Raw genomic sequence first — 27,045 nt, forward strand, 5'->3', positions numbered from 1 at the left:
TTCTTAATGTTGTGTTACAGTTGCTTGCAAAATTCAGTACAGCAACATGCTGTACAGGTTTGTAGCCTAGGAGCAATAGGCTATACCACATAGCCTAGGTGTTTAGTAAGCTGTACCCTCTAAGTTTGTGTAAGTACACTCTATGCTGTTTGCACAACAAAATCACCTTATGACACATTTCTCAGAATGTATCCCCATTGTTAAGCAACACATGACTGTAACTGAACTACTTGATAGAACAAAAGTCAACATTGACAGTCTTCAGAGGAAGATAACAGAATTCAAAGTCCCTAATAACGTGTATCATCCACAATGTCCAACATACATTACAAGACATGCAAAGAAACAGGAAAACGTTACCCATATCAAGAAAAAAGGAGACAATAGAAACTGGCCTTGAAATGGACCAGACGATGGATTTAGCAGATAAAATCTTTAAAATGGGTGTTATAAATATGCTTAAGGTCTTTATAAGAGAATAGAGAATCTCTTAAGATAAATGAAAAAACTGCTTAAAACAGAACCAAATGGAAATCCTGCACTAAAAATATAAAAACCAAACTGAACGTTTTACTGAATTAGTTTGACTGCAGATTGGAATTTGTGGAAGAACTTGAACGCAGATCAATAAAACATTTCCAGTCTGAAGAACAGAGGGAGAAAAAAATATTGAAAAAAATGAACAGAGCTTCAGGGACCTGTGGGACAAATCAAATTGTCTAATGTGAGTCAGTGGAGTCCCAGAAGAAGATGATAATGGAAATAGGACAGAAAAAAAAATACTTGAAGATATCATTGTCAACTTTACTTAAATTAAGAAACCAAACAGAAACCAAAAAATTATAGATTGACTTATAGGTCCAAGAATCTCAGCAAGCCCCAAACAGGATAAATACAAGGAAAACCACGCCTACATACATCATATTTAATGGTGAAAACCCCAAAAGCAGCAGTCCCCAACCTTTTTGGCACCATGGACTGGTTTTATGGAAGACAGTTTTTCCACAGACTGGGTTGTGGGGGTGGAGGATGGGTTCAGAATGAAACTATTCCACTTCAGATCCTCAGGCATTAAATTCTCATAAGGAGCACACAAACCAGATCCCTCGCATGTGCAGTTCACAATAGGGTTTGTGCTCCTATGAGAATCTAACACTGCCACTGCTCTGACAAGAAGCAGAGCTCAGGCAGTAATGCTCATCGGACTGCTCACCTCCTGCAGTGCTGCTCAGTTCCTACAGGTCCATGGCCTGAGGGTGGGAGATCCCTCCCCTAAAGCAGCCACAGAAAAATTGATACATTAAATAGAAGAAAACATTGATACAAATGATGGCCAACTTTTCATCAGAAGCAATGGCAATCAGAAAAAAATGAAACAAGAGCTTTAAACAACTACAAGAAGAAAAGCCATCCTAGAATTATATAGCAAGTGAAAAATGTCCTTGAAAAATGAGTTAACACAAAGACATTTTCAGATAAAAGTCACTTTCTGGCCTTCTGATGACTAAGAGTTTCATATTACAATTGCCAAGCCAGATCACCCAAGCACTAAAGAAACAATATGCAAATGAAGCTTCCAATTATTAATATGTTCTGGAAAATAAGAGTAATTATTGAATCTAGAAACTAGATCAGGATAATAGAAACAGAAAAGGGAACACTTGGAAAACAAAAAGGGTCCTTTGAAATTAAAATATATGCAAGATGGAAGAACATTAAAAAAGAAAATATAACACAAATGAAAAATTCAATAGAAGAGTTAAAAGGTAGAAATTAAAGTTACCTTCTAGAAATTAGTATAAATTGACAAATGGAAAAAAGAATAGAAAAGAAAATAAACCATAAGGTCAGTCTAGGGTGTTCATTATCCATATAGGAATTCTTATAGGAGCTACCAGAGAAAAGAATATTACCAAAGAAATAACTGCAGAAAATTTTCCAGATTGAAGGACATGCTTCCAGATAGAAATGACACAGTAAATGCCCAGTAAAATGGATGGAGAAAGACCCACACGAAGGGACATCATTTTGAAATTATAAGACAGTGGGGGCAAAGATCCAGAAGCTTCTGTAAAAATGAGCCTAGAAGACTCTGGAGACGAAAACTAGGTCCCATGGAAGGGACTGGGAATTCAAATAACATGGAACTTCTCAACCCACAACTCTGGAAGCCAGAAGACATTTTTGGGGGGGGAGTGGCTGATAGCCTAGAATTTTATATTCAGGCAAACGAAGTCTAATGATACAATGAGGGCATTTTCAGTCACACATGCAAAAAAATTACCTCTAATGTATTCTTTGTCAGAAGCTACTAGAGGATGTGGTGCATCAAAATGGGGGCCTAAACCAAGATGGCGACATGGGATCCAGAAGCAAAAGGGCATCCATGCATCAAGAGGGTTAGAAAATTCCAAGATGGTGGGGGAAGGAGAACTCATGATGTCAGTTGTTCTGCAGGCCTAGAAGTCTGGAAAATAACCAATCCAGTTTGGGGTAGGAGTCCAGAAGTTTCTAGAAGAGATAGCTCCAGGGAGATGATTACCTGATGTATTTTCAAGCAGAAATTTATACTTGTGAAGAAGAGTTTGGGAATTCATTATTGATAGGTATATAGAAAACTAAGCAACCCCCATAAAAAGAAAAACCTGTGAGAACAGAAATATGAACGTGTTCCATGTAATTGTGAATAATTGTTCTATAAGCATAACATGAATAATGCATATATATTTTTAAATGTATTATCTAATTCTTGGAGGCTTATGGAGGGATGTGGGAGAAGAAATGTGTGTGTGTGTGTGTGTGTGTGTGTGTGTGTCTCTAAGATTCCTAACTAATTCATCATTTGGGGAAGAAAAAGTTATATCCAGGTAATTTCAGATTATTTGAAGTGTAAATTAGAAGGAAAAAGGAAAAAAATTAGAAGGAAACTAAAACTTTTGGCAGCATACAGAGGAAAATACTGAGTATATATTTGCCATGTGTGTGTTTCTCATCTATTACTGCATAAAAAATTACCCTAACAACTTGAAACAGTAAGCATTGATGATCTTGCATAGTCTCTCTGAGTCAGGAATTCAGGAGTGGCTTAGCTACGTGGTTCTGTCCTAGGTTCTTTCATGAGGCTACAAGATGTTGTCTGGGGCTGCACTCATCTGACACTAGGCTGGGGCTGGAAGATGGCTCAGTCACATGAATGAGACCTCAGTTCCTTTCTATGTGGATCTCTTCATAGGACTGCTTATGTGTCCTCATGACCTGGCAACTGACTACCCTCAGAGAGAGTAAACCAAGGAGGAAGCTATAATGTCTTTCATGACTTAGTCTTAAAAGTCATCCGCTATCACTTGCATCGTACTCTATTTAAAGCAAGTCACTACTAAGTTCTAGTTACACTGAAGAGGAGAATTAGGCTCCACCTTCCAAAGGGAGGTGTGTCAAAAGATTTGTGGACTTATTTTAAACCCATCACATCACAATATGTGTCAGATAAAGGAACTATCATTTTAAGATATAAAAAGATGAATCAATATGCAGATAAAACCCCAATAGAAAAAAAATCAAACAGGCAATTCACAGAATAATAGATACAAATGCCATTAAACATTAGCAAAAGGATACTACCTCCCTGATAGAGATGCCAAAAATCAGAGACTTGTCATATCAATCTCATTGTAAGAGTTAAAAGATTACTAAAAACACCAAATTTTGATGTGTACCTAGGATGGGAGAAGCACATTCTCATAGACTGCTAGTAAGAGTATAACCATTAGGCATAGCAATTGGAAATACATATGCAAACCTAAAGTCCATGCATATCCTTTGAACTGCCAATTCTGTTATATGGATTTTTCTAAAGAAACTATCAAAGATATGTAGATAATTGTGTTCATCATAGCCTAGTTTATGTGTCAAAAATGTGTATACCAAAATATAATCTATAATATGTGTATTATATATTGTCTACATTTTATACATATTATCATATATGTATATATTATATCTATAATACACATATTATATTATATACATATATATTTTATGCCTATAATACACATGTATACATATATAGCATACTATGCATAAATTATTAATATATAATATGCAATTTAATATTAATATATTATTAATGTATTACTATCCTGATATATATTAATATAATATTAATATAACACTATATTAATACATATTATATTGATATTAATATTATACATTATAATGTATAATATACTATAGTATACTATAGTATATAAAATATATATTACATATTATATACATAGCATACAATGTATATAGTATGGTGTGTATACTATATATAACTATAGTATATACATACACATATATAATATATAACACACATATAGATAATATATAATACACATATATTATCTATATTTTGGTATATACATTTTTGCTACTATAAACTAGGCTATGATGAACAAAATTATGAACATATCTTTGACAGTTTTTTAAGAAAAATCCATAAAACAGAATTGACAGTTCAAAGGATATGCATGGATTTTAGGCTTGTATATGTATTTCCAATTGCTATGCCTAATGGTTATGCTCTTATCAGCAAGTATATAAATATATATGTATCTGTTTGTATATGTATACGTAGGAATAGTATATATAGTATATGGTATATATGTATATGTATGTACTATTATGTATATATAGTATACCATATATGTATTGATATTTTAGTTAAATAAATTGTAACATATTCATCTGATGCAATAATATGCACATACTAAAAACTGATGATGTGGATGAAGATTTATTGTCATGGAATAAAGCAGTGTAAGCCTACCAAAAGAAAAGTAGAATGGGAATATAGAGATCTGTAAATATTAATTAAAGAGACATAGAATCCTATTTTTAAGACCCCAATATTCTGTATTAAATCTATTATCCACCTGACAACTTATATCCGGAACATAGAAATTATTCTAACACAATTTTAGACAAAAGCTGAACATATGCTTAAAGAGAAGAAAATAAGTGAATAAGCATGTATAAAGAATTTCAAAAGTATTCATGGTGAGGGAACTGTAAATTTAATCTACAATGAGATACTTCTTCACACCCAGTGGAAAATTTAAAAGCTTCACAAAACCAAGTGTTGGTGAGGATGCAAGGAAACTAACTTTCATATATTTCTGGTAGGGATGTAAAATAGTTCAACTATTTTGGAAACAGTTTGATGGTTTATTATACAGTTATATACACACTTACCATATGGCCCAGGAATTTCACTCCTAGGTATTTACCCAAGAGAAGAGGAAACATATAACCACAAAAAGACTTCTGTACAAATGTTCATCACAGCTTTATTCATAATAACAAAAACCTAGAACACAACCCAAATGTCTATCAATAGATAAATGAATAAAAAACTGTAGTATATTCATACAATGAAATCCACTCAACAATAAAAAGCATACCCACAATAGCACTGATAAATCTCCAAAACATTCTGCTAAGGAGGGATAACCTGAAAAAGATCACATACTGTATGCTGCCATTTATATGAAATTCTAGAAAAGGCAACACTAATTTATAGTAAAAGAAAGCAGAAAGTAGTTGCCAGGGGCCACGAATGAAAGCTGGGGAAGGGGTGAGGCAGGAAAGGATTGACAACAAAGGAGCATAAGAGAATTTAGGGAGTCATGTAAAAGTTTGGGCTGGTCTCGAACTCCTTGCCTCAAGGGATCCTCCTGCCTCAACCTCCCAAAGTACTGGGATTACAAATGTTAGCCACTACACCCAGTAAATGTTCTATATCTTGATTGTGGTTTATATATATATATATTTGTTAAAACTCATCATACTATGTACTTAAGATGTATGCCTTTTATTGTATGTAAGTTATACATACAACATTGATTTAAAAAATATATATCTATGTTTTAACTTCTGTTAAGTCAAAATATATATACATAATCTGAATATATATACTACATGATAAATACATATACAGATAAATATCCTACATGAAAAATATGGCTGAATTTCTATTAAAGCAAGTACTCAAAAATAGGTGAATTCTGAACATAACTCCAAATATATCTCAAGTAGTATTAATATTTTTGGAATAGAGAGAGAAATACAGGTAGATATAGAAAGATAGATGAACAATGTGTTTTATAGTCACAATAACTCCTGCTTATATTGATTTTCTCAAATATTCTTTGCAGGTAGTCGACTATGCCCAACTTATTCAGCCACGTTTTGATAAAGCCCGTGAAACATTAGTAGAAAATACCATAGCTGAGGCCACTGCAGCAGCAATTAAAGTTGTGAAAGAAAAGCTTCTCATGGAACTGCAAGCGAGAAAACAAGGTGAAACATCTTTTTAAAATGTGTGTTTTAAGTTTAGATAAAAATTAAGCCTGGCTACTTGAAAGCAAGGACTTTGTTTAGCTCATCTTGGCATTCTTGGCACTTTACACATGATAGACTCTTAACAAATGGTCAAAGGAATGAATATACATAAACCAATTCAAAAGCAGAGAAAAAAAAATTCAATTCTAGACCTCTAAGGAAATGAATCAGAAGGATTCAGTTAGGATGCTTGTAGAATTTTGTCAAGTTCTACAACAAATCCCAATGGGAGGATTGTGTTAATATTATATAATAATTTGGTAAGAATTCTCATATTTACTATTAAATCTTCTCATGCAAACATGAAATCTCCATTTTTTAGTCTATTTTTGTCTTTGTATAATATTTGGTATCTTTCTTCATGTATTGTCTACAGTTTTCTTAATAAGCTTATTGCCAGATATTTTGTCACTTTATTACTAGTGAATGGGATCTTTTTATAATATTTTCTAAGTAGTTATTCAATGTGTTGGAAAGCTATTTGATTTTCATATGTTTATTTATAACTTTCTACTTTATTAAACTTACTTTCTAGTTCTGATGGACTTTCAGTTGATTCTCTTGGGTTTTCCAGAGAGCTAATCATATAATTTGAAAAGAAGTATAGTTTAAACCCCTCTTTTTCCAATACTTATATTTATTTCCTTTCTTGACTAATTATGTAGATGAGCAATTCTGGAATGTCAAATAGTGGTTGTGATACTGAGCATCTTTAAAGGGGTTCTTGTCAATATTTCTCCTTCAGGTTATTAAGTATTTTTATCTGGAATAGATATTGAAAATTGCCAAATGCAGTCAAGTTCAGTGGCTCATACCTGTAATCCCAACTTCTGCGAAGCCAGAGTGGGAAGATCTCTTGAGGCCAAGAGTTCAAGATCAGCCTGGGCAACAAAGGGAGACATTATTTCTACAAAAAAAAAAAAAAAAAAATTAGTTGAGTGTGGTGGTCCATACCTGTAGACTCAGCTACTCAAGAGGCTAAGGTGGGAGGATCACTTGAGCCCAGGAGGTTGAGGCTGCAGTGAGCTATGATCACATCACCACACTCCAGCATGAGCAACAGAGAAAGAACCTGTCTCAAAAAAAAAAAAAAAGAAAAAGAAAAAAGAATGAAAATTATCAAATGTAGTGCTAGCATCTTTCAAGATAATCATTAAGTTTTTAATCCTTTGACCTACTGATCAGTTATACTAATGTATTTTCCAACATTAAACAATTCTTGTATTTCTGAAATAAACCTTACTTCATCACAGTGATTTTTTTTTTTCTGTCAGAGACAGGGCTCTCAGTATGATTTCCAGGCTGGTCTCTAACTCCTGGCCTCAAGTGATCCTCCAGCCTTGGCCTCCCAAAGTGCCATGATTACAGGCATGAGCCACTGTGCCCATTTTCATTATTCTTATAACATACTTTGTTTTACTTTTGTTTGTTTATTTAGGACTTTTTCCCTACATTCTTAGATGTGACTGGTTTATAGTGGGCGTGGGGAGAGGTGTTCTCTATTTGTCAGAGTTTGCTATCAGTTTTTTTTTTTAACTTTTTATATAAATTAGGAAGCTTCTCAACATTTTCCGTGCTCGAAACTATTTAAATAGCAAGGAAATTACTTCTCCCTACATGGGCAAGGTTGAGTTTTTGCTAGATGAGGACACAGTATTTGCCTAATAAATCTGCCTCTCTTCTTTCCTGTTAACCTATAAACAAATAAAATAATGGTGCCCAAGAGATTATAAAAAACAACAAAAAGACCAGCACTGATATCGCATGCCATCCAAACAGTTATCTAGACAATCTAGAGTGAAGTTATATTTTTAGTATCAAAATTTTACCTTCAAAATGAAAATTGAAAATTGAAAAATTGAAAATATCTCAGACAACTTACAAACTGAGGCTGGAGAAATATTGGCTCAGACTACTAAAGTGGCTTGTTATTCAACCTACTTAAGGCTGGACAAAATGAATTTATTAATTCATTCAACAAATACTTGAGTACCTACTTTGTGTTAGACATTATTCTAGGCACCAGCAATACAGATGAGAACAAGACACATAAAGTCCCTGTCCTTGTGGTGCTCACATTTTAATAGAGGGCAGAAGGCAATAAAAAATAAAAATAAAATAAAATAAAAAAAGGCGGCCGGGCGCGGTGGCTCAAGCCTGTAATCCCAGCACTTTGGGAGGCCGAGACGGGCGGATCACAAGGTCAGGAGATCGAGACCATCCTGGCTAACATGGTGAAACCCCGTCTCTACTAAAAAATACAAAAAACTAGCCGGGCGAGGTGGCGGGCGCCTGTAGTCCCAGCTACTGGGGAGGCTGAGGCAGGAGAATGGCGTAAACCCGGGAGGCGGAGCTTGCAGTGAGCTGAGATCCGGCCACTGCACTCCAGCCTGGGCGACAGAGCGAGACTCCGTCTCAAAAAAAAAAAAAAAAAAAAAAAAAGGCAAGGGAACAGATGGAAAAAATATATAACATGGTAATGGGGCAGACAGTGACTGGAGTAGGGATACTGAAGTGTTGAGATGCCCAGGAAGACATCTCCAAAGAGGGGACATTCGACTGAGATCTGGACCAGGGCGGGAAGTTAGCCGGGCTCCTGGAGGAAGAACAGTGATCTGTAATGTTTCTTTCACATTAAATTCTAACATTAAATCATAGATTTTACAGCTTTCCACAAGTTACCTTCTCCCATTGGAATATAGCAATAGTTGCTATCTCTCATATGCTGCAAACTTAAAAGCCTTTTTATTTTCTTTTCCAAGTTCACTAATTATTCTAAATCTGACAATAGGAGTGACTCTACTTAAAATTATAAAATTGGAATTTTTTGCTATTGAATTTTGCCTCAGTATATTTTTAAGAAAAATTTGTCAGTGGAGAATATTGAGGTTTTTTAACATAAAAATTACATGATTATACAGAGGATGGCAGCCAACACGGAACGGCCCTCCTGTGTGCCAGCATTTTCCAAGTTAAGTGTTTATGTTCATTACCTCATTTAATCCTCACAGCAGTGCTTTCAGTTTAAAGATCCTCATTTTGCCTAGAAATTGAGACAAAAAGATCAAGTGGTTTACCAAAGCCACACAGCCCTTACAGCTTGTAAGTCAGAAGTGAAACTCAAGTGTATCTAACTTTGAAGCAGGGGCTTTTGGTCACTCCACCTGCCTCCCTATCCCCAACTACCTTTTGCTAACACCACCCATTGTTATATTTCAGCTGAAACAACTTTAAGAGAATTTCAAAGGCAATATGAAAAAATGGAGTTTGGAGTATTCCCAGTGGAGGCAACACACTCGTCAATTGATGAAGAAGGTAAAGAAACATATTGCTGATGTTATTGACCAAATCATTCCTAATATAAATGGATTAGCTGATAAAGTATATTACTCTTTCATTGCAGGGTACATTCAAGGCTCCCAGAGAGACAGAGGCAGCTCTTTAGTGGACACTGAAGAAGCCAAAACAAAGTCAGAAAATGTCCTCCATGATCAAGCTGCTAAAGTTGATAAAGATGGTAACAAAGTGAATTGCTAATCCCACGTTTGTGGATCTCATTTTCATTTGTTTCATTTTTGATTATGTTTATATTTATGCTAAAAATTACCCCCAAAATTGGAAACTTCAGGAGGAAAAAAGCTAAATTTTTCCTTGTGGATTTAACCTGAACAACTATAGGACAGAAGTCAATTTACTAGAATAAAGAAGAAAACATATAAATGGGGAGTCAGATACAATTAGAGCCCAAAGAAAAATGTTTGAATGTTTCCAATGTTATACAATCATTATCATATCATAAATTCTTTTTTATTTTTATTTTTTTATTATACTTTAAGTTCTAGGGTACATGTGCACAACATGCAGGTTTGTTACATATGTATACATGTGCCATGTTGGTGTGCTGCACCCATTAACTCGTCATTTACATTAGGTATATCTCCTAATGCTATCCCTCCCCAGACCCCACCCCACAACAGGCCCTGGTGTGTAATGTTCCACTTCCTGTGTCCAAGTGTTCTCATTGTTCAATTCCCACCTAAGAGTGAGAACATGCAGTGTTTGGTTTTTTTGTCCTTGCGATAGTTTGCTGAGAATGATGGTTTCCAGCTTCGTCCATGTCCCTACAAATGACATGAACTCATCCTTTTTTAATTGCTGCATAGTATTTCGTGGTGTATATGTGCCACATTTTCTTAATCCAGTCTATCATTGATGGACATTTGGATTGGTTCCTAGTCTTTGCTATTGTGAATAGTGCTGCAATAAACATACGTGTGCATGTGTCTTTATAGCAGCATGATTTATAATCGTTGGGATGCTCTGTCTCACCACTCCTATTCAACATAAATTCTTTTTTAAAAGCTCTCTACTTTAACGTATTAGAATCAGAGCATCTTAAGGCCACAATTTTAGCTGTGAAATTTTATCATTTACCCATTGTGCTATTTATCCTTATAAAATTTTTCTATTCATATTTGAACATAAAAGCATATAGCACTATATTATATAACATTATATAATAATTATATGTAATATAATATTACAGAATAGCTATAATGTAAACTGTTTTTACATTTTTTACTTATAATTTACCATTTAATTATATTACTTCATTGGGAAATATTTTAACCCTCATTATAAGTTACTGCACAATTTCTCTAGAATTCCTGGGGATTTCTAGGAATTACTAAATTAACAAATATGAAGCTATAGACAGAGTCAAATTGCTTTGCATAAAATTGTTCCAAATTATGTTTCCCCAGTAATATTCAAAATACATGTCATTGTTTCCTCAGTATTTTCTTTTTTTTTCACTGATAAAACCAATATACTTGTAACTTGCGTAACATTTCATACCTTTTTTTCAAGCACTGCACGATAATTAATTTGCATCAGGTTTTCCAAATTAGAAAAGCTTCACTTATAGAACTTCTTTCCAGTGGGAGTTTTCACATGACTTTTCAAGTAAATGTTAAAACTGAAAACATTCTTGCAGTTTCTAAACTATTAGAGTTTTAATCCTGTGTACGTTCTTGTATTTACAAGGTCCAGCTAGCTACAGTGTGCATTTTCATATGTCCTTGAGTGGGTGTGAGAGAAATGAAACATTCCCACATTCTGGACATTCATAGGGTTTTTCTCAGGAATGAGCTGATGTCTTCAAATGGAACTAACACAACTGAAGGCCTTACCACAAATTTAAATTCAAAAGGCTTTTCTCCATTCTGAGTCCTCCCAAATCTTCAAAAATGGGAAAATTTGAAGGCTTGACCACATTTCCTACATTCTTAAGGTTACTCTGCAGTGTGAGCTCTTTCATGTTTATGAGGGAATGGGAAAGAGTAAATGTTTTACCACATTTCTTACATTCAAGGGGTTTATTTATTTATTTATTTATTTTGAGATGGAGTCTCACTCTGTCGCCAGGCTGGAGTGCAGTGGCACAATCTCAGCTCACTGCAAGCTCTGCCTCCTGGGTTCAAGTGATTCTCCTGCCTCAGCCTCCCGAGTAGCTGGCGTGAGCCACCACGCCTGGCATTATTTTATTTTTTGTAGAGACAGAGTTTCACCATGTTGCCCAGGTTGTTTCACATTGTTTTAATCCAGGCTGGTTATGAACTCCTGGGCTCAAGCAATACACACACCTTGGCCTCCCAAAGTGCTGGGATTATAGGCTGAGTCACTACACCCAGCCTCTATATCATGACTTCTTTCATGGCAAGTAAGGTGACTGGAACGAATGTTAGGCTTTACCGCATCTCTTACATTCATAAGGTTTTTCTCCAGTATGAATTTTTTCATGGAGGTGAAGGGAACCCAGGCGACTGAAGGCTTGGTCACATTGTTTATACATTCATAGAGTTTCTCTCCAGTATGAGTACTTCTATGGTTACAAAGGGAACTCAAACAACTAAAGGCTTTGCCACATTGTTTACATTCATAGGGTCTCTCTCCAGTATGAATGCTTCCATGGTAATGAAGGGAAGTGGAAGAGCTGAAGGCTTTATCTAGGGTTTTTCTCCAGTGTGAGTCCTTTCATGCATCTTAAAAAAACAAGAAAATCTGAATGTTTTCCCACATTCCTTACATTCGTAGGGTTTCTCTCCAGTGTGAGTTCATTCATATATTAGACAAGAACCAGAAACAGTGAATGCTTTACCACATTGTTTACACTTATAGGATTTTTCTCCTGTGTGCGTTCTCTGATGTCTTTCAACTGAATTGAGAAAATAAAAAGCTTTCCCTCATATCGTACATTTATAACTGGATTTCCACTGTGCATTATCATGTGTCTTCTAACACCTGGAACAGAAACGGAGAGTTTCCCACACTGTTCGCATTTATATTGCTTCTCTCCATATGGTTTGTATCCTGAGTGAGCTAGGATGTGCCTATTAAGGAGGGAATGACATACAAAGACTTTTCCACAAATACTGCATTCCCATTGTTTTAATCCGGTAGAAATGTTCTCATTCAGATCAAGATTTGGAATTTGGCTGACAACTTGTCCATACTTGCTACCTTCTTTGCTTTCACACAGTCTCTGTACCATATGATTTCTACAGAAGCCAGGTTCCTAGAGGTTTCCTGCATCACTTCTCTGTAGAGATTCTTCAGAGAAGAATCTAGCAAAGCCCATTCCTCCTGGGTAAAGTTCACAGCCACATCCTCAAAAGCCATGGAGTCCATTCCTCGGCTTCCCGGGTGTCCTGGCGTCAGCTAGGGATGTCCCAATACCCGCAGGTCACAGGGTGGCAGAGGCTGCTGCAGGGCCACCTGGGCCTCCCAGAGCCAAGAAGTAGCAGCAGAGACTAACAGGAAGAGCCTACTGTGGCGAAGGCGAGACAAAGCGCCTGCCAGCCAGATCCCGGAAACTTCCTCAGTATTTTCTGTTGTTTTAATTTTTGCTTCAGAAATTTATATTAATATTTGTTAACCATTTATATTTCTTCTTTTTTGAGGTGACTATTTTTGTCTTTTGCCCATTTTTCTAAATGGTTATATCAATTATATAGTCTCTGTATAAACTTTCTATATTAGTCTCTTATTTTTCATATATTTTACAAATTGAGTGGTTTGTCTTCTAAGTCAGCTTGCTGTTTTTGAAGTAAAGGTATTTTTCACATTTTTGCAGTCAAATCATTATTTTCTCTTTGTTGCTTTCTTCCTTCACTTTTAGGCTTGAACAGTCTTCCTCTCAATCAGACGTTTATATATATATATAAAATGTCTGAGAGGATAGATTGATTATTATTATATATAAATGTCTAAGTGAGAGAATTGATTATATCATATATAATTATATAAATTTTCAATTTATAATATATAATATATATGATATAAATGTCTGGGAGACATTTTTATATATGAATAATTGAGAGGACATATATAAATAATAGCTTTACATATGTATATTTGTATAAATTTTATATAAATATATATTTGTATAAGTTTATATATATAAACTTATATTGTGGTTATTTATTCAGTTTTAAAGTGCATCTATAATTTATTTTGTTAAATAATATAGAGCTGATTTTTTTAGTTTCTCCTACTAATTCAGACAGATGTGCTTGCCTGCTGTTTATTTAAAGCCTAGTAAGAATTGAATGGGGCACTGTCAGAAACTCGTGTATGGCACTCCTCCTCCCTTAACACACAGTCTTCACAGAAGAAGGACCCCACCCCCTGTACATTAAATTTTTGACCGTCAGGTGGCAACTGACAGCCTCATCTTTGCTGCTGTGGAGTTCCCAACTCCAATCCACAAAGAAAGCCCCACTCCGAGACTGTCTGCTCCCTCTTTGGGGGAGGCAGTCCAGGTTAGAAGCAGGCAGCAGTACCTCTATCCACTGCTGGAAGGATGCCAATATTGCCAGTATCCATGAGTAAAAAGTCATTCTTCTGCCCCATGTCTCTGAAGTAAGCACAGCCTTGACCTCCAGGAGTCAAGAGGATGTTAGTTGCCTCAGGAAGAGCACTGTTGATTGTTTTTTTCTGTTTAGATCCATTGGCATTATAATAAACTGAAATTACTCCTGGTTTTGTTAAAGGTTATTACCTTCATTATCTGCTGCTAGATATATTGACCCATTTAAATGTTATGGTTGTTATTTTAATTAAAAATTGGGAATGTGAGTCCTGGTTCCCTAGGCTTATATTACAATCTTCTTTGGGAGTCACCTGCTTTTTTTTTTTTTAATACCTTTCTTTAGGAATTCACAATGTTTTATTCACAGATGGAAAAGAATCTGGTGAAACATCCGCATTTAAAAGGCATTCTCAAGATGCTGGTCAAGATGTAAAGTTGTATTCAGATACAGGTAAATTAATATTTGGATAATTTGATTCTTTTATATTGTGGTTCTAAAAAAAACACAAGTAGTTCCCTCAGAATTTAGAAGAAGAAATGTGTGATTTTTTTAAAAAATGAAAGCATGATTAACACCCAAGTACTCTATTTTAATGGTTACTCTATTATGAAAAGCTGGACATGCAAGAACATTGAAAAACTAATACATGATATGTTGTTTTGGTGAAAAAGAATATTGGGAAGACAGGCAGTCTATCTTTCTGCTCTGCCATCCCTGGCACACAGCTACTATAATAAGCCACAAGATGGCTGCTGGAGCTCCAGCCATGACATCAGTGTACCGAGCAGGAACACTGGAAAGGAAAAGGCAAAGGAAAGCAAAGGACAAAAACTGGCAGTTAGCTGAGTCAGCCAAGTGTGAGGAGCACATGTGCAGGCAAGTGCACACACACACACACACACACGTGTGCACACACAAACTCTGCTTGCCTCTTATTGGCTGTCCATGCTATAAGGGAAGTTGAGAGATGTAGTTTTTCAGCTGGGCACATTGCTAGCCTTGACAAAATGAGGGTTGCTGTATGAAGGAAGAGGCGAATGGATATTGGGTGGACAATTAGCGGCTTCTAGCACATTTCGCATCTTTGCCTGGCTGTTTCTGCTTCATTATGTACCCACTCCCATGGGCACAGTAAGATCATGGGTTCTTGACTTTTCTGCTCTGGCTTTCAGGAACTGTGAGTCTTTTGATCCCTGAGAATACTTTCAGACAGGGAGGGCAGCAGGCAACTGCTTTTGAAGGCCCTTTGGGATTTTTTGGGTTGGGATCAGTCTGGCTCCCACTAGAGACCCTGACAGATGGAACCCTGAGGCAGAGGCTCAGAAGCTTGACTGCAAATGCAGAATTCAAGGAGTCAGGTGAAACTGCCAAACTCCTATCTCATTAGAGTAGCAGATGAACAAAGATTTACATCACGATGCAGCCTGAGAGCCAACGCAGCCAGGCAAGGACACACTTCAGCACCAAAGAGGACAAGAATCAAGTGTAACACTTGAAACACCAGCCTATGCCACCTTTTCTCCATCCCCTCCAACTTGCCTACCTCTTGTCCCCTTACTGTCCCTTGTAGTCTCGTACTAGTAACTGGAAGTATTCATCTTGTTTTTTGACTCATTCCCTAGATGCTTGTGTTTTCACTTGACTCCTGAAATCCTCTGGCCCCTACATTTCTTCCCTGGTTTTGACTCCTGCCAGACATGACTTTATTCCTGCCTCTCACTTTCATTCTGCTGCACTGGCTTTAAGTCACTTCTCTGAGAGTTTGCGGTGCTGTGATTCCTGACTTAACATTTCCTCTCCAGAGTCTTATTTCTCCCTCCTTCCAACATGTGCTGCAGTGACACAAAAATAATACTTTCTTGGGTCCGATATTATCAATCATGTTTTATTGCAAGTAGTATTGTCCACTAACATTATTAATGGCATTAATTTATCAGCTTATTTTACTTTAGCCCCAACAGAAGACTCGATAGAAGAGGTAACTGCAGATCATCCACAGGTTGTGTCCATGATTGAGGAGACTATAAAAATGTCACAGGATATGAACTTTGAACAGCCATATGAAAAATATGCTGAAATCTTACAGGAAGTCCTTGGAGAGGTAAAAAACCTAGCCGGGTAATTCTTATCTGTGACTTAACTATTACTGAGAAAATGTTAATCTAGTATGTGTATAATTATTTTAGAGTCTTATGGTGTTGAAATTTGTAGCCTTCAAATTCATGTACATTGTGTAGTCAGCATTGTTAAGTGCGAAGTACCCCAGTGAACAACTACTGATGCTCTTTGGTAAATTTTCAATTATAAACAAAATTATGTACTATAACTTTATGCTTTGAAATTAATTATTCATTAAATTTTATTGTCTTTGATTCAGTTCAGTTAAAAGATGATGCATATTGGTACTAGGTACCAAAGTTGTATGTTTCATCTATGAACTGATTAATTATAAGCCAAGACAAATTTTGCTCCATCCATGGTTAATTAGTTTCATCCAACCAACTTGAACATGCGTTCATAGGGGAGATGAGTGGACACACATGTGCTGTTCCAGTCTAAAGGGGAAAAAAATCCTCAAATGCTATCTATCAATGGCAGGTCAGAAGGCCCATTGTTTGTTTATAAAGAACAGGATATTCATGTGGGTCTGTTTTGTACAAAGATCTTAAGTAAACATTCAGAGCAAAATCAAAAGCAGAACTAATCTTTTCAGCCCTTGATGAACTTCTGTATATCTCTGTGATTTAGCTTAAAATTACTATGTGAAGAAAATATATATGATGTTAGAGTATTGAACCTTTTTGTAACACATTGGGTGGTTTCCTCAAGCCCCAGGCTCTACCAGCCTCTCTGACTCTCAGATTCCCATGGCTCCCTTTGAGCTTCCCATACAGACCTTTCAAAGTTTTCTGCATGTCTGTCTTCTGGTTGTTCTATCATCCATTTAGTCCTTCAGAAATATTATGAGTACCTACTATCTGCCCCATACTGTGTTAGATACCAGGAATCTGAAGATGAATTAAACACAGCCCTTTCCTTTAAGGAGCTATCCATCAGGTGGGGAAGACTGAACTGACATGTAAACCAATAGCTAAGTTATCATGTGCTAGAGGCAAATAGATGTGTATGAGGTGTAGGAATTCCATGAAGGTCAGAGCCATCATCTCTGTCTGGGAGGTAAGAGAAACCATCGCAGAGGAGATCTGCAAGTGAGGGACATGTTTGGGAGTGTGGAATTACCATATTTGCTCTTGAGTGAAATTTTTCTCCATTCTCTTCAGAGTTTATTCTGGAGGATATAAATCCACAAGGAGTCCTACACTTCTGATACAGGAATATTTATAGTATTAGATGGTAAACTGTAGCTCTGGGACCGTTTAAATCATATGAGATTTTAACTCCCAAGCTCATATCAGGTTGTCATTTCTCAAAAGACCAGAGACCTGTGGAGGAGACAGTTTTACTCATCATCAGTTCTATGATCTTTATGATTAGGAGAACTATTTTTCATAAGCAGCTAGAGATATGCTCCTTTGAGATGGGCCTGTACAAGTCATATGCCCATGTTGTTTTGGGGTTTTGGAGGTTTTGTTTTTATTTTTTAAATTGGATTGTCTCTTTTTTGATTCATGTTTTGTTTATGTATTCTGAGTATGATTCTTTGTTGGATATTTTGCAGTTATCTTTACAAATATCTTCTGTCTTGAATAATAGGAGTTAATTTTATTGAAATCAAATTTATTAATTTTTTCTTTCACAGTTAGTGCTTTTCATGTTCTGTTTCAGAAATATTTGCCTACCCAAAGTCAGGAAGATATTCTCCTAGGTTTTCTTCTGGAAACCTTGCTTTATCTTTCATATTTGGATCTACGGTCCATTTGAAACTAATTTTTGTGTATCAAAAACAATATTCAAATGGACAATATACATATAAAAAGGTACTTAACATCACTAATCATTTACCACAATGTGGTCAAGTTGTATTTTTTTTCAAGATGGATAACTAGTTGCTCTAGCACCGCTTATTGAAAAGACCATCCTTTCTCCACTATCATGTATCAAGTGGCCGTATATATGTAGTCCCTTTATAGACTCTTGTTCTATTCCATTAGTCTATTTGTCTGTGCCAGAGCCACATGTCTTTTTTTTTTTTTTTTTTTTTTTTTTTTTTTTTTTTTTTTGAGACTGAGTCTCGCTGTGTCACCCAGGCTGGAGTGCAGTGGCCGGATCTCAGCTCACTGCAAGCTCCGCCTCCCGGGTTTACGCCATTCTCCTGCCTCAGCCTCCGAGTAGCTGGGACTACAGGCGCCCGCCACCACGCCCGGCTAGTTTTTTGTATTTTTAGTAGAGACGGGGTTTCACCATGTTAGCCAGGATGGTCTCGATCTCCTGACTTCATGATCCACCCGCCTCGGCCTCCCAAAGTACTGGGATTACAGGCTTGAGCCACCGCGCCCGGCCAACATGTCTTAACTACTGTAGTTTTTTGGTTTGGTTTTGTTTTTTTTTTTTTTTTTTTTTTTTTGAGCCAGAGTCTCACTCGGTCACCCAGGCTGGAGTGCAGGGTGCGATCTCAGCTCACTGCAACCTCCATCTCATGGGTTCAAGCGATTCTCCTGCCTCAGTCTCCCGAGTACCTGGGACTGCAGGTGTATGCCACCATGCCTGGCTAATTTTTTGTATTTTTTTAGTAAAGACAGAATTTCACCATGTTGGCCAGTGTGATCTAGAACTCCTGACCTCAGGTGATCCACCTACCTTGGCCTCCCAAAGTGCTGGGATTACAGGCATGATCCACCGTGCCTGGCCCTGCTGTAGCTTTATAATAAATCATGACATCTGAGGGAGTGAATTATTCAACACCCTGTTTCTCCTGTCATTGCATCCTTCTCTGTGTCATACCTTATGTTTTCTTCTGCTTACTTTAAGATTATCTTAGCTATTATAGGTCCTTTTTACTTCCACATAAATTTTAGAATCAGCTACTCAATTTTCACACACACACACACACACACACACACACACACCCCTCTGCAGGCATTTTGATCAGGTTGCATTGTATCTATTAGGTAAATTTGGCTAAGACTGTCATCTTTACAATATTGAGTCTTATAATCCATTAATATAAAATATTTGTACAGCCATCCCTCAGTACCCTCAGTGGATATCCTCAGTGGATTATTTCCATGACCCTCACAGATACCAAAATCCATGAATGTTCAAGTTCCTTGTATAAAATGGCATGGTATTTGCATATAACCTATGCACATCCTTCCATATACTTTAAATCATCTTTAGATTACTTATAATGCCTAATACAATGTATATGGTATGTAAATAGTTGTTTACACTATATTGTTTAGGGAATAATGACAAGAAAAAGAAGTCTGCACATGTTTAGTACAGACGTGACCATCCTTTTTTTTCCCAAATATTTTATATCCGTGGTTGGTTGAATGCACAGATGCAGAGCCATGGATACAGAAGACTGACTATAATTAATTTAGGTCTTCTTTAATTTTTCCCAGCATTGTTCTGTAATTTTCAAGGTAAAGGTCTTCAACATCTCTCATTAGGTTTATTTTTAGGTATTTGGTGTATTTTGATGCTACTATAAATGATATTAGTGTTTTATTTTATTTTCTAATTGTTGCTGCAACCATTTTTTATACCATTTTAAAAATTGTGCCTCCCATTAAATTCTGTTTTTTTGTCTGAAGCTCACAGCCCATGTGTAGAATAAATATGACTGATGCGCTTGGACCTAATGTATGATTCAGTCCAGGGAAAGCAAATAGGTTATATTTTACTTACAAATGGATCAGTTAAGCATTTTTTAAAGAATTTCTTAGAATTATAGTTTAACAGTATTTTAAAGCCTTAAAAATGTAGAAATAATGATGGATATTGTTTCTACCAAAGGAAGCGAAGAGTCAGTCCCTTGCCATGGAGAATGCACAGAAATTATTTTGTTCATACCAAACCATTCGCACTTCTCCCTGTCCTCCCACCTTGACCAGCTACAGAGCACTCAAGGGAAGCAGAGGCAGAGGGACATGGGACCTTACTCTACAGCAGCTGTATTCTCTGCTTCTGCTGTTCTGAGCACTTTTGTTGAGTGAAGCTGTTACACTGACTATATGAAAGGTACCTGCCCAGTACCTAACAGAAAAACAGTAGCAACCTCTAGGGAGGTGGGCCTTTTGTGTCAAACGTGCCACTCTGTGTTTTCCAGTTGAAGCTCATGACTTGTTATCCAACTGCACATCTAACCACAGCCTGTTCTCTTATCTCTGCACCCTTCTGTGTCATTAACATGATTTGCTCTGCTTCTCTGTCTACATGGTTTCCCTCTAACATCTGTACCTATCTGTTGTTCATTTCTGTGTACTTGGCACCATGTACTTGGCACCTTTGTATCTGTGTACTTGGCACCGTCGTTATGTCTTTCTGTGCCTCCTATGTCTCTCTGGGTCATGTCCTATTTCCTCTGCTTCCCCCAGTCTCGGTCTCCTATCTATCTATCTATCTATCTATCTATCTATCTATCTATCTATTCACAAGTGATAAAATATAAAGTAAACATAAAATAGTGTAGAGTAAGGGAATCCAGAAATAGTATGTTTAAATGCAGAAAAAGTAAATCTTTTAAGTTAAAATCACAAGAGGATAGAAGAATGAGTAATATACAAAAATGTATACCATTTTTGTCAAAAGGAAGTGCCACTTTAATTTTATTTGATCAAACTCTCGAGAGCCCATTTCCATGGTTCTCTCTGGTGACAGCCAGACTGGACATAGACCACATGTAAAGGCTTCTCGGGGCCCTTGTCCTCACCACTCCCCCAACAGGCATAGTCCCCAGCCTCAGAGCCTCCTCTCCCCTCTGCCTGGCCACATACTCTGGAATTCTTTAGAATATGAAATCATGGGGAAGGTTTTCACCTTCTCCCCACAGTTATCCCAACTAAGGAATCACCTCAATACATTCCCAAAATAAAGCTTTGTGGCCGATTCATCCAAAATTTGCATCCTCAGGTACCCAAGTCCTCATCCCTCAAACCTTTCCTCACCTTAGCTTTGAATGTTTCTGAACTTGAGCAACTTGGGCTACTTCAACAACAGTAGCACCTCTCCTTTCAAGCCACCTCTTTTCCTGAAGCCATGGGAGATGCCCATCATGTTTCATTTCTCTCTTACTCCAAAATTGCTCAGTATTTGAAATTTTTCCATTTGCGTCAGAATCATGTGGGATAAACTGAAATTAGAAAGACATCTAATGCATTCAGCTCTGCCACACAAACTTCTCCAAAAAAGGAACTTGGAGGTCCTAGTTCCCTTCTCAGAGTGGGGATGAAAAAAACATAGCAAGAAAAAATTTAAATGAATATCTCAATAAATTATCTTGTCACATTAAGGATAGCAGAATACCTTATTAACATGACAAATGAATTTGGCTTCAGACTGCAGACCATATAACCTTAAAGTCAGAAACAAGACAATGATATTCCTATGACACTCATTTTTTTTGGGAGATGGAGCCTTGCTGTGTTGCCCAGACTGGTCTCAAACTCCTGGGCTCAAGTGATCCTCCCACCTCAGTCGCTCAAGAAGCTGGGACTACTTGCCACCATGCCCATCTGCTGTCACACCCATTCTTAATGATTTATAGAAATTTTAGCTTTATACAATGCCTTGAAACATAATAAGAGGAATAACTATTAGAATAGAGGAGAAATATAATCATTATTGCAGTTGATACTATTTATTTTTTAAATATAATCTAAAAAACAATGAGCTAATAATTTCATTCAGAAATAAGGTAGCCAAAAGAATTTTAACAATCCACATGTGACAAGAACATAAATGTAATATAACTAAGTTTGAAATAAAGATGAAGGATCCACATGAATAAAATTATTAAAATTTTTAATGTGAACAAAAGCAGATATCAATAAATAGAGACATAAATTCTTATATGTAAAGACAAAATCTTATTAAGGTATCTTTCTCAGTTAATTTATAGATTTGATACAGTTCTAATAAAAATATCAATTTTTTTCAAAACTGACAGCATGACTCTAAAGTTTATCTGGAAAAATCAATAATTGAGACTAGAACAGTTCGACAAAGAAGTGTGACAGAGGGAGACTTACTCTACCAACTAGTAAAATATGTTGTAATGCTACAGTGGTATATAGGCCTGATAAACATACCAGAAGCAACAGAACTACAAAGAGGATACAGAAACAAACTTCAGTGTGAATAAAAATTTAGTATATGCCAAAGGTTACATCACAGTCCAAAAGGAAATAATTATTTAACGGTGTCGATAAAATTAACTGTTGGGAAGAAACTATTTAGATTCTCACTTTCTATCAAAATAAAAATAAATTCCATATATATTAAATAGATAAATGTAAAAATTGTATTTTATTTAGACTAGTAAAAAGTGTATTAACATTGAAATGGTTTGGAATGGTCAAGAATTCCAGACACAAATGCAATGGAAGAACTTGTAAGAGCAAATCTCAATAGACTATCTAATAATGACCATCTCTCTATAAAAAAAGTATGCAAGTCAAAAATGTAAGGCAAAGGACAAACTGGGGAAAGTATTTATAATAAATATAACATTAATTTCTTAGAAATCTGTAGAGAATCTAATATCTGATCAAAAAGCAAGCAAGGGATATAAGCAGATTTTATCAAAGAAGAAATACAAATGGTTCATTGAAAATTTTTAGGCACTGGGTTTCTCAGGTTGCCCACTTGACCCTCTTTCAAGTTGTACTTTCCTTTTTTTCTTTCCTTTCCTTTCTTTCCTTACCCTTCTAAAGCTTTTTAATAAACTTTCACTTCTGCTCTGAAACTTACCTCAGTCTCTTCTTCTGCTTTATGCCCCTCAGTTGAATTATTTCTTTGAAGCAGGCAAGAAGTGAGGTTGCAATAAAAAAAAAAATTTGTAAGAAAATTTTTAATGTTTGTTTCAATAAAAATTAAAAGAATGAGATACAATTTCTCATCGAATTGGCAAAGTTTTTTGACAATCAGTACTAGTGAGGCTGTACTGATAGCCTCACTTTCAAACATTGTTAGGAAGTATGAAAATTGATATAGATGCTTTTGGCAGCAGTGTGGCAATGTGTATGAAAAGACTTTAAAATGTTTACTCTTTCATTCCCTTTGACCTGAAGTCATGTCAGGAATCTAATCTGAAGAAATATATAATATTTGAACAAAGATTCACAGATGTTGTATATAAAAAACACCATGTTAGTAAAATAAAGTTTTATATATAAAGATTTTCATCACAGTGTTATAGTAAAATTACAAATGGCATAAATATTTAACAGTAAGAGATGATTAAACAAATTAAGGTTTTTTTGATAAAATACTATAAAACCATTAAAAAAAGGTTGAATGAAGAACTAAAAATAGAACTACAATATGATCTAGCAATCCCACTACTGGGTATCTACCCAAAGGAAAAGAAATCATTATCTCAAAAAGATAACTGCACTCATATGTTTATCGCAGCTCTATTAAGAATAGCAGTGATATGGAATCAACCTAAGTGTCCATCCATGGAGGACTGGATAAAGAAGATGTTTTATACAACCCACTCACTTTGTTTAAAAGCCTTAGCCACCCCTCCCTTCCTGTTCGCAGATTTCATTGCAGTGGCACTCTCTTCACTTCATGCCTGTTATATTTCTAAGCATTAGGCACACCTGCTAGCCTGAATTAGGAGTCTAAGCCACCCCTCCCTTCAGGTACAGACATCTTGGTGCAGCAGCATCCTTTCCACTTCATGCCAGGACATATCTCCAGGCATTTGGAGCATCCACTCTTCTAGGTCCTCCAAATGAGGAGCTTAGGCTGCCCTAAGGATAAGGATGAGGAGTTTAGGCTGCCCCTCCTTTCCCAGGCGGAGAACTTGGGGCAGCAGACGTTTCTCCACTCCATGCCCTGGCACATGTGTGGGTACTTGGTGACTATGCCCGTATCCCCTTTTGGAGCTGGTGCTGGTTCCTGCCATTGGAAGACATGTAGGTGGGTCGGCCCAGTTAGGCCTCACTCAGCTTCGTCTCCTTTCCAGGGCTGAGGGGGAAACTCAGACCACTGTGCCTTCCACCTGACAGCCCATTGCCTGAGGCAACAGAGAGCTTCTCTTGATAAACAAAGATCAAGCATATACCCATCTGCACTGGCTGCAGCCAGCTCTTATCTGGAAGTACCGCCTGTTGGCTCAGAGGTTGAACTGCAATACCCAATAGAAATAATTTTTTTTCATTTTTATTTTATTTATTTATTTATTTTTCTTTTTTTTTTTATTTAAATTATACTTTAAGTTCTGGGATACATGTGCAGAATGTGCACGTTTGTTACATAGGTATACATGTGCCATGGTGGTTTGCTGCACCCATCAACCTGTCATCTACATTAGGTATTTCTCCTAAAGCTATCCCTCCCATAGTCCCCTACCCCCCAACAGGCTCTGTTGTGTGATGTTCCCCTCCCTGTGTCCATGTGTTCTCATAGTTCAACTCCCACTTATGAGTAAGAACATGTGGTGTTTGGTTTTCTGTTCCTGTGTTAGTTTGCTGAGAATGATGGTTTCCAGCTTCATCCATGTCCCTGCAAAGGACATGAACTCATCCTTTTTTATGGCTGCATAGTATTCCATGGTATATATGTGCCACATTTTCTTTATCCAATCTATCATTGATGGGCATTTGTGTTGGTTCCAAGTATTGTGTTGTGGTATTGTGAATAGTGCCACAATAAACATACATGTGCATATGTCTTTATAGTAAAATGATTAATAATCTTTTGGGTATATACCCAGTAATGGGATTGCTGGGTCAAATGGTATTTCTAATTCTAGATCCTTGAGGAATCGCCACACTGTCTTCCACAATGGTTGATCTAATTTACACTCCCACCAACAGTGTAAAAGTATTCCTATTTCTCCACATTCTCTCCAGCATCTGTTGTTTCCTGACTTTCTAATGATCGCCATTCTAACTGGAGTAAGATGGTATCTCATTGTGGTTTTGATTTGCATTTCTCTAATGACCAGTGATGATGAGCTTTTTTTCATATGTTTGTTGGCCACATAAATGTCTTCTTTTGAGAAGTGTCTGTTCATATCCTTTGCCCACTTTTTGATGAGGTTGTTTGTTTTTTTCTTATAAATTTGTTTAAGTTTCTTGTAGATTCTGGATATTAGACCTTTCTCAGATGGATAGATTGCAAAAATTTTCTCCCATTCGGTAGGTTGCCTATTCACTCTGATGATAGTTTCTTTTGCTGTGCAGAAGCTATTTAATTTAATTAGATCCTATTTGTCAATTTTGGCTATTGTTGCAATTGCTTTTGGTGTTTTTGTCATGAAGTCTTTGCACATGCCTATGTCCTGAATGGTATTACTTAGGTTTTCTTCTAGAGTTTTTATGGTTTTAGGTCTTATGTTTAAGTCTTTAATTCATCTTGAGTTAATTTCTATATAAGGGGAAAGGAGGGGGTTCAGTTTCAGTTTTCTGCATATGGCTCACCAGTTTTCCCAATAGCATTTATTAAACAGGGAATCCTTTCCCCATTGCTTGTTTTTGTCAGGTTTGTCAAAGATCAGATGGTTGTAGATGTGTGGTGTTATTTCTGAGGGCTCTGTTCTGTTCCATTGGTCTATATATCTGTTTTGGTACCAGTACCATTCTGTTTTGGTTACTGTAGTCTTGTAGTATAGTTTGAGGTCAGGAAATGTGATGCCTCCAGCTTGGTTCTTATTGCTTAGGATTGTCTTGGCTATACAAGCTCTTTTTTGGTTCCATATGTAATTTAATGTAGTTTTTTCTAATCCTGTGAAGAATGTCAATGGTAGCTTGATGAGGATAGATTGAATCTATAAATTACTTTGGGCAGTATGGCCATTTTCACAATTTGATTCTTCCTGTCCATGAGCATGGAATGGTTTTCCATTTGTTTGTGTCCTCTCTTATTTCCTTGAACAGTGGTTTGTAGTTCTCCTTGAAGAGGTCCTTCACATCCCTCATAAGTTGTATTCCTAGGTATTTTATGCTCTTTGTAGCAATTGTAAATGAGAGTTAACTCATGATTTGGCTCTCTGTTTGTCTATTATTGGTGCATAGGAATGCTTGCGACTTTTGCACACTAATTTTGTATCCCGACACTTTGCTGAATTTGCTTATCAGCCTAAGGAGATTTTGGGCTGAGACGATGGGGTCTTCTAAATATATAATCATGTCATCTGCAAAGAGAGAAAATTTGACTTCCTCTCTTCCTATTTGAATACCGTTTATTTCTTTCTCTTGCCTGATTGTCCTGGCCAAAATTTCTAATACTATGTTGAATAGGAGTGTTGAGAGAGGGCATCCTTGTCTTGTGCCAGTTTTGAAAGGGAATGCTTCCAGCTTTTGCCCGTTTGGTATGATATTGGCTATGAGTTTGATATAAATAGCTCTTATTATTTTGAGATATGTTCCATCAATAGCTAGTTTACTGAGAGTTTTTAGCATGACAGGGTGTTGAATTTTATCAAAGGCCTTTTCTGCATCTATTAAGATAATCATATGGTTTTTGTCTTTGGTTCTGTTTATGTGATGGATTACGTTTATTGATTTGCATTTGTTGAACCAGCCTTGCATACCAGGGATGAAGCCAACTTGATTGTGGTGGATAAGCTTTTTGATGTGCTGCTGGATTTGGTTTGCCAGTATTTTATTGAGGATTTTTTCATAAATGTTCATCAGCGACATTGGCC

At 36.4% G+C, this 27,045-nt stretch overlaps 1 protein-coding gene across 9 annotated transcripts in view; it reads left to right on the forward strand.

Annotated features, from left to right (window-relative positions):
• AK9 (adenylate kinase 9) overlaps positions 1–27,045 on the forward strand; it is a 184,126-nt gene that overhangs the window by 67,989 nt on the left and 89,092 nt on the right. For all 9 annotated transcript variants that reach the window (XR_007724864.1, XM_050786818.1, XM_050786816.1 and 6 more), the window contains 5 exons: positions 6,198–6,342; positions 9,604–9,699; positions 9,788–9,901; positions 14,625–14,708; positions 16,211–16,359. Coding sequence is in view for 8 of the 9 variants with exons in the window: in XM_050786818.1 (XP_050642775.1) it covers positions 6,198–6,342; positions 9,604–9,699; positions 9,788–9,901; positions 14,625–14,708; positions 16,211–16,359 (588 nt within the window). In the remaining variant the exon portion in view is untranslated. The remainder of the gene's footprint in view (positions 1–6,197; positions 6,343–9,603; positions 9,700–9,787; positions 9,902–14,624; positions 14,709–16,210; positions 16,360–27,045) is intronic.

This window comes from Macaca thibetana, chromosome 4 (genome assembly GCF_024542745.1).
Source record: "Macaca thibetana thibetana isolate TM-01 chromosome 4, ASM2454274v1, whole genome shotgun sequence".
NCBI classification, from domain to species: Eukaryota; Metazoa; Chordata; class Mammalia; order Primates; family Cercopithecidae; genus Macaca; species Macaca thibetana.